Source organism: Medicago sativa, chromosome 5 (assembly GCF_051527215.1).
Source record: "Medicago sativa cultivar Bolivia chromosome 5, Bolivia_mono, whole genome shotgun sequence".
Classification (NCBI taxonomy): Eukaryota; Viridiplantae; Streptophyta; class Magnoliopsida; order Fabales; family Fabaceae; genus Medicago; species Medicago sativa.
The window spans coordinates 35,926,887-35,943,634 of record NC_140753.1 but is presented as its reverse complement, the minus strand read 5'-3'; the positions used below and the strand labels follow the sequence as shown (position 1 = coordinate 35,943,634).

At 37.8% G+C, this 16,748-nt stretch overlaps 1 protein-coding gene and 1 non-coding gene across 2 annotated transcripts; one reads left to right on the top strand and one right to left on the bottom strand.

Moving 5' to 3' along the window:
• Window positions 1-7,333: 7,333 nt before the first annotated feature.
• On the top strand, window positions 7,334-7,440 carry LOC146922038 (small nucleolar RNA R71). Its single transcript, XR_015012946.1, has one exon. It is a non-coding gene; the product is annotated as a small nucleolar RNA R71 (small nucleolar RNA).
• A 5,356-nt stretch (window positions 7,441-12,796) lies between these two features.
• Window positions 12,797-15,391, bottom strand: LOC146922037 (uncharacterized). The gene is made up of 2 exons (XM_085711439.1): window positions 13,721-15,391; window positions 12,797-13,678 (listed from the first exon to the last, which is right to left on the bottom strand). The coding sequence occupies exons 1-2, from the start codon at window positions 15,389-15,391 to the stop codon at window positions 12,797-12,799; spliced, it is 2,553 nt and encodes an 850-aa protein (XP_085567565.1).
• Between the last annotated feature and the right edge of the window lie 1,357 nt (window positions 15,392-16,748).

Sequence of the window (16,748 nt, the reverse complement as noted above, 5' to 3'; positions counted from 1 at the left end):
TAATTAAGTTAAACAACTCCCTAGCGGAACGATACTCTACTTACTACTATTACTTCGATAGGCCGTGCACTTGCGGTTTGGCCCTATCAAGTTTTTGTAGTATAGTGGTAAGTATTACCGCCTGTCACGCGGGTGACCCGGGTTCGATCCCCGGCAACGGCGCCAAAAACTTGATAGGGCCAAACCGCAAGTGCACGGCCTATCGAAGTAATAGTAGTAAGTAGAGTATCGTTCCGCTAGGGAGTTGTTCAACTTAATTAACTTTTAGTGAATGATTAGAGGAGAGAAAGTTAATAAAAGAGAGTTTGATTGCTGAAGGTAAAAACAATAATAATAAAGGGCCTTAGGATCATTGGTTCGTCATAATAACTAATCCTTCACTAGACAAAACCTAAACATCTAATTTCATGATTTACACACTAATTTCTAAAGACCGGTTTCCCTTAGCCCCTCACCTTTCTGGTGAAAGTCCGGTGAGAGTTTACTTCTAGTAACCAAGCCTATTTCGCTCACATGATTACTAGAAGATGCATAGAGGATTGAAACTACTCTTTGTCTCAATAATTGCAAAGACTATTTCACTGTTTTGCAATTATTGTCTAGGTTCACTTGTTCCAACATCAAGACTCCGCTCTCGCTTTATGAATTGATGTCTGGGATGATGGATTAACGATTATCAAACCCTCCGCTTTCGCTTCCACAGTTTGATAATTGTTAATCCACGTTAAGACGGTGAATCTAGATTAGAAATTAGGGTTACATAGAAATTAGGGTTTAGGCATGTTTTGTTTAGGATTGAGTCATTAGACTCCCCAACAATCCCAAGACGAAGAAGTCTACTCACTCATGTTCATCGTAGACATGGGGGAAGAAGAAGAGAGAAAATAACAGTAAAGTAAATTGCAAAGAAAGTAAAAGGGAAAATAAAGACTTTTATTAAAATAGCAATTGAAATAAACAAAGTAAAGGATGATTGTTTATGGTGGAGAGCTACTCTATTTATAGCTTTACAATCGACCTAGAAACTAAGCAACTAAAAGGGTAAAACAGTAAAGCCGCAACAGGGTAACTTGGGCTTGAAGAAAAGCAGCAAAAGTGGATTCTGGGACGGGCACGGCCGTGCCACATGTTGGCACGGGCCGTGCCACGCTTCTGACTTTGGGGGAACATATTTGTGTCCCGTATCTTCGTATTCTTGTGCTGTATTTGTTCCAGTCCTCTTTCTTTTGCTCCAAGGCACCTTCCACCACATATTTATTCCTAAAATAAAATAAAACACAATTTCAAGTAAAATATTCTAAACTAAAATAAAATGTAATAAAATAAAATCAAATCTAAAATAAAACTAAACTAAATAAGGCAATAAATAAGACTATCTATGACTCATCAAACTTGATAGGGCCAAACCGCAAGTGCACGGCCTATCGAAGTAATAGTAGTAAGTAGAGTTATCGTTCCGCTAGGGAGTTGTTCAACTTAATTAACTTTTAGTGAATGATTAGAGGAGAGAAAGTTAATAAAAGAGAGTTTGATTGCTGAAGGTAAAAACAATAATAATTAAGGGCCTTAGGATCATTGGTTCATCATAATAACTAATCCTTCACTAGACAAAACCTAAACATCTAATTTCATGATTTACACACTAATTTCTAAAGACCGGTTTCCCTTAGCCCCTCACCTTTCCGGTGAAAGTCCAGTGAGAGTTTACTTCTAGTAACCAAGCCTATTTCGCTGACATGATTACTAGAAGATGCATAGAGGATTGAAACTACTCTTTGTCTCAATAATTGCAAAGACTATTTCACTGTTTTGCAATTATTGTCTAGGTTCACTTGTTCCAACATCAAGACTCCGCTCTCGCTTTATGAATTGATGTTTGGGATGATGGATTAACGATTATCAAACCCTCCGCTTTCGCTTCCACAGTTTGATAATTGTTAATCCACATTAAGACGGTGAATCTAGATTAGAAATTAGGGTTACATAGAAATTAGGGTTTAGGCATGTTTTGTTTAGGATTGAGTCATTAGACTCCCCAACAATCCCAAGACGAAGAAGTCTACTCACTCATGTTCATCGTAGACATGGGGGAAGAAGAAGAGAGAAAATAACAGTAAAGTAAATTGCAAAGAAAGTAAAAGGGAAAATAAAGACTTTTATTAAAATAGCAATTGAAATAAACAAAGTAAAGGATGATTGTTTATGGTGGAGAACTACTCCATTTATAGCTTTACAATCGACTTAGAAACTAAGCAACTAAAAGGGTAAAACAGTAAAGCCGCAACAGGGTAACTTGGGCTTGAAGAAAAGCAGCAAAAGTGGATTCTGGGACGGGCACGGCCGTGCCACATGTTGGCACGGGCCGTGCCAAGCTTCTGACTTTGGGGGAACATATTTTTGTCCCGTATCTTCGTATTCTTGTGCTGTATTTGTTCCAGTCCTCTTTCTTTTGCTCCAAGGCACCTTCCACCATATATTTATTCCTAAAATAAAATAAAACACAATTTGAAGTAAAATATTCTAAACTAAAATAAAATGAAATAAAATAAAATCAAATCTAAAATAAAACTAAACTAAATAAGGCAATAAATAAGACTATCTATGACTCATCAAACTCCCCCACACTTGAATCTTTGCTTGTCCTCAAGCAAAAGGCAGCAAACATAGCAGCAACAAAAGATTTGATTATGGCAATATTAAGAACAAATGTCTCAAAAGAAAGGCTTTGCTTCAAGTACACTAATTACAATTTCAAATACTTCTCATGAACTATTGTACCCAACATCAAGTCTCAAGTGAGTGTGTGTGTGCAGTCCAACCCTTTTCTTGCTCCTGTATAAGACATATATTATGAGAAATAGGTTCTATCCTTAGTGCTAAAGTAACCGAGAAAAGTCCTTTCTTCATTTCATATAAGAGTGATGGGAATTTAAGTTAAGATTGAATTAAATTTAACAATTAAGCACAAGGGTCTGCAGATGCTTAGGGGCTATCTATCCTCGTAGGAAGTCTTCTCGGATGTAATTGTCCTTTCCCCCTAGATTCAAAATCACCCTAAGTAGTGATGCAAAATTTTCTTTTATTTCATCTCCGCGTAGGAAGTCTTCTCGGATGTAATTGTCCTTTCCCCCTAGCATTGATGAATTAGTTTCACTTTAAGTTCAAATTAGGGAGTCACCACCACAATTAGGAAGTTAGGATATAATTGTCCTTTCCCCCACATGTTGGTGCCATTCTCCCGCCCCATTATAACTTTAACAATTAAGAATATAACAATTAAGAACATTGATTTTTCCCACACAAACTTATACTACTTTTACTCTTAAGACTTTAAAGGGTCTAAGTTAACACTAAAGATAGAACGTGTTCCTTAAAATACCTATTCATACACTTGCTCAAAGATTGCAACCGGGTGCTTTCCTCATTGGAGATTTTCACAATAAAACATGATATGGGTATAGCAAGAACATAAGAAACACAAGAAACTACTTTTATGTACAAGAAGCAACCTAAAGAAGAGACAAAACAAAAAAAATTATGCCATATTTACATTAAAAACAAGCTACTAGTCATGCCTCTTGCTATAAAAACAAAACAAAAGAATAAAGTTCAAGGGAGTTTGGGAACACTACGACTCTAGACACTTTATTAGCCCCCCCCCCCCCCCCCCCCCCCACACTTAGGGGAAGCATTGTCCTCAATGATTCAAAAGAAAAAGTAATTAAAAGAGAAGAAGAAGAAGAAGAAAGAAGAAAGAAGGAGTAGAAGAAGAGTAGGAGAGAGTGAAGAGAGAAAGGAAAGGAGGAAGAGGAAAGCTCACAATTTATTGAGGTCCGTAAGGAGGACCTTGGAGTTGTAGGTGGTGCATCATCCGGCGGAGCATCTCATTATTTTCTTAAGTTAAACGGTTTCCCCTTTGAACATCGTTTCTTAGTCCGGTGATTTCAACACCTTGCCTTTGTTGCTCGGTGCTCACTCTTTCAACTTCATTGTGGATCCATGCCCATCTTTGATTTTCATTGAGATCATCGGCTTCATGGTCATGGTGCCCCTCTTGGTGCAAGTTAGCACCTTCTCCCATGTTAGCATGTTGCTCAACAGGAACCTGCACATCATCAACATACAACCAATTTTCTTCCACCTCGGTGGTAGTTCGAGATGGGTTAGGAAGTAAAAACAAGATAGGGACATTTAGCTTGAGTTGGTAGTAGCGACCTGGACGGTTTTTAATGAAATTCATAGCAACGAGGGTTTCCCTATTGAGCTCATTGTTTCCCTCGATTGGTTTGATGCCCTCGTCCTCACTCACCCCAAAGCACCTAGCTATGTATGTAATGATGCCACCCACCACTATGTCTCCCTTACCGGGTGGTTTGTTACCTAAGAAGTCTAGGTAATCAATCAAATAGAAACAAGTGTTGACGGGGTGGTTGTAGAGCATTTCCCATAACATGAACAACTCATCGGTTCTAGTGTTTCCTAGCGCGGTTCTACCCTAAATATTGCAAGCCATCACCCGTTGAAGGTATCTAAGGACAGGATTATGGATGTTGCTAGCTTTGTTGGCTCTAGGGTCATATTTGGAAACGCCGGTGATACGTGTCCAAAAGGCGGCTGGGTCATAGTTAACCGGTTTTAGGCTAGGATCCCAAGAATCATGAATATACCCTTCATTTGCAAAACCTAAGGCCTCACAAAAGTGCTGAAGTGACATATTATAATCAATGTTCATCAACCGGAAAACAACTCTATGGTTAGGGTTATCAAAATTCATCTTATCTTTAGTGAAAGCAATTGAGCTTAAAAATTCATAAGTGAAATTTTCATAACCCCGCATAGGTGTTAACATATCAGTCCAGCCTAATCTACCCATTAGCCTATAAACATCATCTCTAAGTTCTAGTTCATCCAAATCATGAGAGGCAGGATATCTAGTGGGATGCAAGGTTTTAGAGATTAGAATTTTATACCTGTCCCTTTGCTTGTTGTCCTTGAACTTGATTCCATGATTCTTCACTTGTGCTTGCTTCTTTGGGGGAGGTCCTCCTTGAGAACTTGCTGGTTCCTTACCACTTCTTCTTGAAGCCATTGACCCTTGTTGGAATTGGTTGGAAGGTTTAGGGTTTGGGAAGATTTTTGGTGGAAAGGATTGGTTTAGAGTTGGGGTTGATGTATAAGGAAGGTTTGTTGGTTTGGGTGTGGAGATTGGTTAAGGTTTTATGGTATTTGGGTTAGGTTTTGAAAGATTAGGGTTTTGGTGAATTATGGGTTTGGATGGATGAAAGATGTTTTTGATTGGTGGTTTTTGTTTTGGAGGAAGTTTGTGGTTGATTGGTGAAAGAATTGAGTGATTTGGTTGGGTTTTGATGAAGATATGAAGGTTTGAAGTTTGAGGGTTATGGAGGTTTAGAGAGAAGTTTGAAAGATGAAAGAGGGTTGTGGTTTGTGAATGAGGAAGAAGAAGAGAAAAAAATATGAGTATATAGGGGCTAGAGATCGGGCACGGCCGTGCCACCTGTTGGCACGGGCCGTGCCATCTTTCTGACTTCAACCTTCAATTTTGCTTGAAAAATCTGGCACGGCCGTGCCAGTCTTAGCACGGGCCGTGCCAACCTTCTGGTCCAGGGGGCTTCAAAAATTTTCATTTTCTTGAATCGTACTCGGACAATTACCTAGAAAACAACCTAAAACAAAGAAAAACAAACAAAACAAAAGCAATTAAATGCGTGGGTTGCCTCCCACGAAGCGCTCTTTTAATGTCATTAGCTTGACGGTTAGAAAGAGTCCTTAGAATGGATCAAAGATATCATATTGTGTAGATGACGCTATAAAACGTTCTTTCACAACATGATCGTTAAGCATGCAACAAGAGTAAAGAGCGGGACCCTTCATAACGTTTTCCAACTCAAATCCTACCATCTTATCACTCACTTGAAAGACAATCTTACCAAGTTTAACATCAATGAGAGCTCCTGCAGTTGCGAGGAAAGGTCTACCTAGGATTATGGGGACGTCATCGTCCTCTTCAATGTCAACGACTACAAAATCAGTTGGGATGTATATCCCTTCTATATTAACAGGTATGTCCTCGACAAATCCTACAAGTTTCATGGTAGAACGATCAACAATTTTCAATTCCATTTCGGTAGGTTTCAACTCTCCTATCCCTATCCTTTTAAGAAGAGACAAAGGCAGCAAACTAACACTAGCTCCTAAGTCACATAAGGCTTTGTGTATGGTTTCATTCCCAATTTCACATGGTATGGCAAAGCTACCTGGATCTCTAAGCTTAGGGGGTGCTTCTTGAATGATTGCACTAGTTTCCTTTGCCAAGGCTATTGTCTCATTATGCTCTATAGCCCTTTTCTTTGAAAAAATTTCCTTTAAAAACTTGGCATATAGAGGCATCCTAGACAAACTTCAGCAAGGGGAAGTTTAATGCAAATCTTCCTAAGTATGTTAACAAATTTTTCAAACTTACCCTCTAGTTTAAGCTTATCAGGATTTAAGGGGGATGGAGTTTTGTTTTCTTCAAGCGGTTTTGCTTCTTCTATCACAATTTTATCACCTAAAGGCTTGACACTTTCTTTCCCAATGTTTTTAACCTTAGCAAAAGTTTCGCCTAACTTACTACCCCCAAAAGATATGACATTAACTTGGGCTTTGGGATTGGCTTCGGTTTAACCAGGAAAGACTCCCGGTGTTTGGGAAGAGGTAGCCACTTGTTGGGCTATTTGGGCGATTTGAGTTTCAAGCATTTTAGAGTGAGTAGCAATAGAATCAACCTTTGTATTGAGCTTGGAAAGAGAATCATTCAGAAATCCGGTTTGGTTTTTGAGTTCTTGAAGTTGTTTGTTTTGGTTGGCAATAGAGTTTTCCAACAAAATTTCCAAATTGGATTTCTGAGTGAATCTTTGGTTGTTTGCATAACCGGGTGGTGCTACTTGTCCATAGGATTTTGGTTTTTGTAAAAATTTTGATTTTGTCTCATCCCTTGGTTGTATTGAGCATAATTCATTTGCTCAACACCGTTAATAGCACTACCTAGTTGACAATCAACACCAGCATGACCAGTTATACCACATATTTCACAAGAAGGAGTAGAAGCAGAATTGATAGCATTAACATTGAGTTTTTCAAGTTTTTCAGTTAGTGTATCAATTTTAGAGGCAAGTCGGTCCATTTGTAATGATTCTGAGCCATGTCTTCAATTAGGGCATACGCCTCCGTGTAGTTCTTGTTCATAAGTGCTCCACCTGCAGCTGCATCAACAGACATCTTAGTGGTATAAGACAAGCCATTATAAAAAGTGTGGACTATAAGCCACTTCTCTAGGCCATGGTGGGGACAAAGTCTTAGCATTTCTTTGAAACACTCCCACGCATCATAGAGAGATTCCCCATCTTTTTGGTTAAACCGCGTAATTTGGTCTCTAAGTTTAGCGGTTTTAGATGGTGGAAAGAAAATGGCAAGGAATGCTTGCCTCATCTGATCCCATGAAGTAATGGAACCGACTTCGAGGGAATGGAACCAAGCGCTAGCTCTGTCCCTTAAGGAAAAGGGAAAGAGGTGAAGTCTTACGGCCTCTTGGTTCTCCTTCATTGTTCCACTAATTCGTAGGAAAACAGAGATGTGAAGATTGGGATCCTCAGTGGGGGATCCCGAGAATTGGTTTTGCTGCACCAAGTTAAGTAGGGCAGGCTTGATTTCAAAGTTGTCATCCTCAACCGTTAGGTACACAATAACAGCTTGTGGCTCAGCCGTAGACGGCGTTGCATACTCTTTGAGAGTGTGATTGGCCATGGCGGTGTTATTTTGTGCCGCTCTCCTTCTTCTATGTAAGAACCTTTCGATCTCGGGTATGAATACCGCTCGATTTCTAGTTCTTCGCATAAAAGGTTGAGAACCCAAGAAGTTAACGATAACAGAAAAAAAACAGTTGAAAATAAAAAGAAAAGAGGAAGAAGGAGAGAGAGTTCTAATTACTAAGAAAAAGCTAATTAAATTAGTTAACTCCCCGGCAACGGCGCCAAAAACTTGATAGGGCCAAACCGCAAGTGCACGGCCTATCGAAGTAATAGTAGTAAGTAGAGTTATCGTTCCGCTAGGGAGTTGTTCAACTTAATTAACTTTTAGTGAATGATTAGAGGAGAGAAAGTTAATAAAAGAGAGTTTGATTGCTGAAGGTAAAAACAATAATAATAAAGGGCCTTAGGATCATTGGTTCATCATAATAACTAATCCTTCACTAGACAAAACCTAAACATCTAATTTCATGATTTACACACTAATTTCTAAAGACCGGTTTCCCTTAGCCCCTAACCTTTCTGGTGAAAGTCCGGTGAGAGTTTACTTCTAGTAACCAAGCCTATTTCGCTGACATGATTACTAGAAGATGCATAGAGGATTGAAACTACTCTTTGTCTCAATAATTGCAAAGACTATTTCACTGTTTTGCAATTATTGTCTAGGTTCACTTGTTCCAACATCAAGACTCCGCTCTCGCTTTATGAATTGATGTTTGGGATGATGGATTAACGATTATCAAACCCTCCGCTTTCGCTTCCACAGTTTGATAATTGTTAATCCACATTAAGACGGTGAATCTAGATTAGAAATTAGGGTTACATAGAAATTAGGGTTTAGGCATATTTTGTTTAGGATTGAGTCATTAGACTCCCCAACGATCCCAAGACGAAGAAGTCTACTCACTCATGTTCATCGTAGACATGGGGGAAGAAGAAGAGAGAAAATAACAGTAAAGTAAATTGCAAAGAAAGTAAAAGGGAAAATAAAGACTTTTATTAAAATAGCAATTGAAATAAACAAAGTAAAGGATGATTGTTTATGGTGGAGAGCTACTCTATTTATAGCTTTACAATCGACTTAGAAACTAAGCAACTAAAAGGGTAAAACAGTAAAGCCGCAACAGGGTAACTTGGGCTTGAAGAAAAGCAGCAAAAGTGGATTCTGGGACGGGCACGGCCGTGCCACATGTTGGCACAGGCCGTGCCAAGCTTCTGACTTTGGGGGAACATATTTTTGTCCCGTATCTTCGTATTCTTGTGCTGTATTTGTTCTAGTCCTCTTTCTTTTGCTCCAAGGCACCTTCCACCATATATTTATTCCTAAAATAAAATAAAACACAATTTGAAGTAAAATATTCTAAACTAAAATAAAATGCAATAAAATAAAATCAAATCTAAAATAAAACTAAACTAAATAAGGCAATAAATAAGACTATCTATGACTCATCATAATACATTACTTTGACGTTAAGTTTTTCACGTATTAGATCTAGTACAAAAATATCTCAATTGAGTACCAAAATATATTATATTATGTATCAAAATATATTTGAGTACCAAAATATATTATATTATGTACCAAAATATATTTTAGATCAAAAGGACTAAAAATAATAGATTGCATACTAAAATAATTCGGATTGTGTTCCAAAATATTCTAGATTGCGTTCAAAAATATTTTAGCATAACTTGGGGACTAAGAAAGAACTTTCTAGTAATGATTTTATTAATTATTTAATTTATCATTTTCAAATATATATATATATGTGTGTGTGTGTGTGTGTGTGTGTCTATATATATATATATTTTATTTAGTGCTTACTTTGTTCACTTAATTATGCACCTCCTTAGAGGTACACCCCCACTATATAAACACCACAAATGTGTGGGATCCATCCGATATGGGACTTCCAGTTTTTTCAATTCACACTACACTAGTTCTACCCATTATGGGAATTTGTGTTTAGTTAATTACTCAATTTCCACAGATGCTCCTAAAAAATGGTTTCGAGAAATATCGTCAGACGTCTCCGTATAATTTTCTAGTAAACAAAGGTGTCACCTACAACTTTAACCATTGCATAGCGGATACTATTTCGATTTAACAAGAGTTTCTATTACCTCATCCTTCTTTCACTGCAGGATCATGATTTCTTAATCCTTATCATAGTATGCTCTATCACTTCATGTCTTGTTATTACCCATTGAATATAAGTCTTGGGATCTTCAGTCATGTAGGTCGGGTTACCATCACTCAGAGAGCTATATGTATTAGTCCCAGCCTACTGGAAGTATCTTGGATTTTCTCTCTATTTAGTCCTTTCGTCAAAGGATCCGCTAAGTTTTCATTAGTATGTTCAAAATTAACTCTAGCCGTTCCAATAAAGTTACTCTATCTAATCATGTTGTGTTTCCTATTTATATGTTGTATCTTTCCATTATAATAATGATTCTTAATCTTTGCAATAGTCGTGGTACTATCACAATTAACTAACACAGCTGGTAACAGTTTCTCCCATTAAGGGATCCCAGCTGGCAAGCATCTTAGCCAACTTGCTTCTTCACTAGCAGTAGCTAGTTCTATCATCTCAGATTCCTTTGTGGACTGAGCATGAATGGTTTGCTTCTTAGACTTCCAAGAAACAGCTGAAGTAGATAATATAGTCACAAGGAAGGGGGGTTTGAATTGTGACCTTTTTAAAATTAGACCTGTCACTTAAAATTTTATTCTCAAGTTGAAAACTTGGAATGGTTAAGTTAACTGACAGACTTCAGAACGTTCTGAAGTGTTAGTCTGAAAAACAGTTTAACTAGTTAAGTTAATTAAACGTGTTTGTGTGTGTGTTGTGTTTACTGAAATTAAAGAGTAAAGAGAAGAGAAGAAGGACACACAGAAATTTATAGTAGTTCACCCAATGTGGGCTAGTCTACTCCTCACAGTTTTGTGAGATTTTCCACTATGATGCTTGAGATAACTTCTCAAATCCTGCACCGTACAACTCTGTTCACCTGAACAATTACACAACCTGTATTCTCTAAGCCTCAACAGGCTTACACCTTTCTTGCTAAGTTACCTACTTAGACTTTACACCTTTCTGCTCAACTTAACACTTTAGTACCCCTAAAGCTAGATGAGACTTTTGTTTACAATTTGTATGGAGTTTGTATGGAGTTTGAATGATACAGATCAGACAAAAAAGAAATGGAGGAAGAGATTTATCTTTAAAAAGATAAGAGAGATATTGATGTACACTTTGAAGACTTCTTGGAATCTTTGTGATGATCAATGTTTTTGCTAAAGCTTCAAACACTCTTATGTTGTTTTCTTGTATGCTTTGCAAAGGTGTGTGTTATGCTGAGGCCTTGATCTCTTTTTATAGAGTTTCTTGAACCTTTGTAGCCGTTGGAGAGTGTCCACTGGTCTTGTGCCACGTGTCATGGGACCCACCAACTTACACTTGAATTCTGGGCAAAACTGATATACTTCAGAATGTTGTTGTGATCTTGAGAATACTTCAGAATGTTGTTGTGTTCTTGAGAATTTTCCAGAATATTGTTGTGTTCTTGATGATCTTCATCTGGGTTCATGTGAATTGACGGTCAGATGTGCATCTGGGCTTTTTTGCAGATGAATGTCACATGAATTTCTGGGTTGTACTTGAAGATTTGCTTTGTACGACTTCAGAATGTTCCTTGGTCAGATTTTCTTTGCAATCTACCTTGGAACAAGTGCAGGATCTCATAAAGTGGAGCTGTCACTTTCATTCCATGCTTTAGGGGATTTGGTTTGCTTTGTACAGTACCAACTCCCTTATGTGTCGAAATCTTGTTGAAAAAGATTTGATCTTGCTTTTGTCTTTGCCTTTTTCTTTCCAACAACTATACTGTTCATGTCAGAAAAAGCATGGAGCAGGATCGAACTTTCTGAACTCAGGGGACTTCAGAATGTTCCTTTTTGTTTCACTTAGGATGATTCGTAAGACTTTCATTTGATGTAATCAAATCCTAATAGTGAAACATTTATGAAGTGCAGCTTAGAAAACATCTAGGATGATATTCTTGATGGAATATTCCTAATGTTTTATACTTCAAATGTTCATAGTCTTGAATGAACATTGAAGATGCCCTCTTTGACTTTAATCAATTAAATGCCTTTATTCCTTGATTGATATTAGTCATTGTACTTTACTGGGCTTTTATTTAAGTCACGTAGACCTTGCATGTTCTTCATTTTGTTCATGAATATCTGGGCTTGGTTCTTGATGTTCATCATGAACAACCTTCTGAACTCTGTCCAACCTTCTGAACTCATTTTAACTTTCTGAACTCTGACTGAGTTCTTAAGTCTTTATGTCCTTTGATTCTTTGTTTCTTGGTATAAATTGAAACTTGTTCCTGTCTTAATTAACCACTCAAGAGCACAAGTTAAATACCAACAAATTAATCAAAGTCCATTAATTCCTTAATCATCAAGGTTTGTTATCTTTAAAATTATTTAGGGATTTTGCCTCAACAATCTCCCCCTTTTTGATGATGACAAACCTTTGATTTAGGATAATGGATTTTGATTATATATATGAGAAGTTTCAGAGCTAAAAAAATTATTTTGATGCTCCCCCTCATTTTTATAATTCATGCAGTGAGTTTTTAAAGGCTTTATAAAGCTCCCCCTCACTTTTATAATTTATTGCATAAATAAAAACATTCACATTTGAACCAAAATCATATTCATTCTCATTGATATTATGTATTCAGTACAATTTCATGATTCCTATGGTTCAAAAACAAAAAAGAAATTATAAATGCATATGTGATCAAACAAAAGGCAAAAAGGTGAAGTTTTAAGAACTTCAACCAACAAGTTTTGATCACTGACCTACTTAGGGCCTTAACCTAGAAACTTAAAGACATAATTATAATTATCCTAAAGCTTCTCCCCTTTTTGTCATCTGCAAAAAGTTAAGGAGGTATAAGACAAGACCAGAGAACTAAGGGGTGGAATCCCCAGAGTCAGAAGAGGGCTCAGAGTCAAATACACTAGGATCTTCAAATACAGGAGGGTCCATTGCAAGACCAGGAGCTTGAACATCAACTGTCCATTTAGCTAGCACACAGACAATCTTATGAGTCTTAGTGGAGACCCTAAGAGCCCTGGCAGCCATTTTCTCAGCTCTGGATGGTTTAGCAGAGGGAGCAGGAGCATATGCTTCAACCTTTTCCTTAGAAGGACCATCTTTGGTGACAAAGGTATCCAGAGATTCAAAGAGGTCAGGAATGTTTGGCAGTTTGCTAGTGTTTTTGTTTGTGACTGGTGGTGGAGAAGGTACCATATTTGGAGTGGGCAGAGGAGAAACAAAAAACTTTCCAACTTCTGATTCCATGGTGGAAGTGGAGAAATTAAGATTCTGATTTTGAGGAGTTTGTTGAGCCATGAGCTGGACTTCAGCAGAAGGTAGTGATCCTGATGCTTGAGGAATGGGGTCAACAGACATTTCATTATCTTGAGGCAGATTTGGTTCAGCAGTTGCATTTGTCTGAACATTCTGAACTATGATTGCAGGATTTTCTTGAAGTTCCTGAATCATTTCCTGAGTCTCCTGAAGCACTTCTTCATTGTTATCAGGCTGTGCATCTTGGTACACATTCAAATCAGAGCTAGGATCTTCCACATTCAGATCAAAACCAGCTTGATTTTCTTCTTGCTCAATCTCTTGAGAGTCCATGTTATCATGTCCCTCACTCATCCTTTGAGAGACAAGAATTTCAGCCACATCATGCATGTCTTGGTCATCTTCCTGAGGTGCTTCTTCAAGATCATCAGCAACTTTCTGAGCTGTTTTCTCAGTATTTTCTTCAACTCTATCAACTTTCTGAAGTTGATCAGCATGTGAAGCAGTAACATTCTAAACTGCAGCAGCAATGGTTGAATCATTTTTCTGAGGTTCTTCTCCAGGGTTTGTAGCATTCTTGGATTCTTCTTGAGTTGACTCTTCTCCTTTCTCATGAGGGACAATTTCATCTTGGATCTCCCTTTGACCAGCAACTTCATCTTCCTTCAGAGATTCCTTAACATTCTGATCTTCTGCATGCTGTCTGAGAATGTTCTTTGCACATTCTGCAACTCCTTGGAAGAGACTAACAACTGGGGGTTCATCTTCCTTTGGAGGAGAATCAGCCATGTCATCATCAGAGGCTTCATTTTCTTCTTGCCTATGAATACTTGACAAGTTCCTGACTTTTTCAAGTTTTCTCTTCTTTGTTACCTTAACCTTCTGATCTGAGTGCCTTTTCACAGATCCAGTAGTTTCTGAGGCTGTAGGAGTTGGCATGTTTGAGGTGGTTATGTGAAGTTGAGCTAGAGTCTTTGAGGTGAATCTCATGAAGGTGTAGTCACCTTCTTCTCCTTCAAGATCAACTTTAGCAGCTCTAAGAATGGGGGTGATATGCATACCATAAGCAAGGGCAGCATTTGATTGTTTAGGATTCATACATGAGTCTATCATGTGTTGAAGAATGATATAGCAAAGATTCAACTTCTTCTTTGTGATTAGGTGATACATGATGCAGAGATCTGTGTCTGTGACTGCTTCAAAAGTACCACTCCTTGGAAGCAGGGTGTGCCTAATCATATTGTGTAAAATCTTTGGGACATCTCTTAGATTGGTGGAGTTGAAAGGGTGGTCAGGTTTGGTGTACTCAACTATGAGTTTGCTACGACTGACTTTCATCTTATCAAACCAGGAAGGAAAGAAGAGTTCATTACCTTCATTAGGGATTCTCAAAGCTTTTGAGAGGAATTCCTTGGTAATCTTGATTTCCACTCCCTTGACAGTGGTGATGAGCATCTTTTCTTTCTTCTTATCCTTAATTCTCATTGAGCTATAGAACTCTCTTACTAAATCTTCAAAGGTGAGGTCTTGGAGGGACACAAAGTGGGTCCATTCTTGAGAATCAGTGTATTCTCGTAGGTTCCAGTTTTTCTTCTTAAGATCAGCAAAGTCAAAATATTTTGATTTGCTTACTGGTCTTTGAGATTGCTTTGCTTCCTTCTCAGCTTTCATCAAGGATGCAATCAGTTTGACATCCTTCCCTTTTCCATGCTTGGGAGGGTCAGCTTCCTTCTCTTCTTCTTCTTCAGATGAAGTGGAATTCTTTTCTGAAGGTTCAGATGCTGGAGGAGTCTCAATCACTTGAGTCTTTCCTTTCTTCTTCTTAGACTCAGCTTTTGAAGCCTTCATGAACTCAGAGAGAGTTTCGTCACTATCATCCTTTTCTACGGAGTCTGTGAGATCTACGTGAGAAACCGTTTTGGTTTTGGAGGATGAGGATCCAGACATAATCCTTGAGGATTTTCTAGTTGCCTTAGGTTTAATAACCTTCTTCTTGGTCTTAAGTTTGGATGATTTGGTGTTTTTGGAAGGTTCAGTGATTGGGATAATTTCGTCTGGAAGGATGGTGTGGACAGGGGTTTCGTTCAGAGGTGATGAGTTTGATTCAGCAGCGGTTTGAGATGGTGGTTGAGAACGAGCAACAGGGGTTGAGTCATCTTCAGACAATGGAGATGTTGTTTTGGTTCGAGCCATTTGGGAACGAAGACAAAGAAAAACAAAGTTTTTAGGTTTTGGAGAGAGAGGGAAAGAGGGAAATGAAAAAGTTTGAAGTGAGGAGTTAGTGAAAGGAGTAGTTGGATATATAGAAGTGAACGTGTGAGAGTGGAGAAGTGGAAGAAGTTTGATGATGGCAGTTTGTATGGGGAAAGAGGAAAAAAAACGGAACAGAGAGGAGAGAGAAAAAGTAGCCGTTAAAGGAGGGAAGTAGAAAAGGTGTAGTTGACCTTTTTACCATTACCTAGTGGTTAAAAACCAAAAGAGGTTCCTTTTAGGTTAGCATTAAATGCTAGAGATATGGAAGGATCCTAAAAGAAGTAAATAATCATTTTATAAATGAATTATTTAATTTATCAAGAATGTCAGTTCTGAACCTTTTTATCAGATGCGAACATTCTGAACTTGGTTGAACATTCTGAACTTTGCAAACATTCTGAACTTTGCAAACATTCTGATCTTAGTTGAACTTTCTGATTTTGGATCAGAGAGCATCAAGGGGGTTGGTCTATGGCCCTTAGTGTTTACAGTGATCAACCTTTGTTGGGATTTTTCATGATTAACAATTTTTCTTTAATAAAATTGAATCTATCCTCAACTAATGGTTTTGTAAAAATGTCAGCTAGTTGATTTTCAGTATCAACAAAGCTTAATGTAATATCCTTTTTCTGAACATGGTCTCTAATGAAATGATGCTTAATTTCAATATGCTTAGACCTAGAATGTTGAATTGGATTTTTAGAAAGATTAATAGCACTTGTATTATCACACATAATAGGAACATTTGTGTACCTTAGTGAATAATCTTCCAGCTGATTTCTGATCCACAAAACTTGAGAGCAACAACTTGCTGCAGAGACATACTCAGCTTCAGTTGTGGAGAGTGCAATGGTGTTTTGCTTTCTGCAGGACCATCCAATCAAAGCTTGTCCCAAGAATTGACAGGTTCCACTTGTACTCTTCCTCTCAACTTTGTCTCCAGCATAATCAGCATCACAATAGGCTACAAGATCAAGACTAGAACCTTTTCTATACCAAAGGCCAAGATCAGTAGTACCTACTAGATATCTAAAAATCCTTTTAACTGCAGTTAAATGAGATTCTTTTGCACATGTTTGAAATCTAGCACATAAACCTACTGCAAACACTATGTCAGGTCTGCTAGCAGTTAAATATAATAATGAGCCTATCATGCCTCTATATTCTTTTTCAGAAACAGACTTTCCACTTTCATCCTTATCTAAACTTGAAGATGGATGCATGGGGGTGACCATGATTTTTGCCTCATTCATTTTGTATTTCTTAAGAATGTCTTTAACATACTTTTCTTGACTTA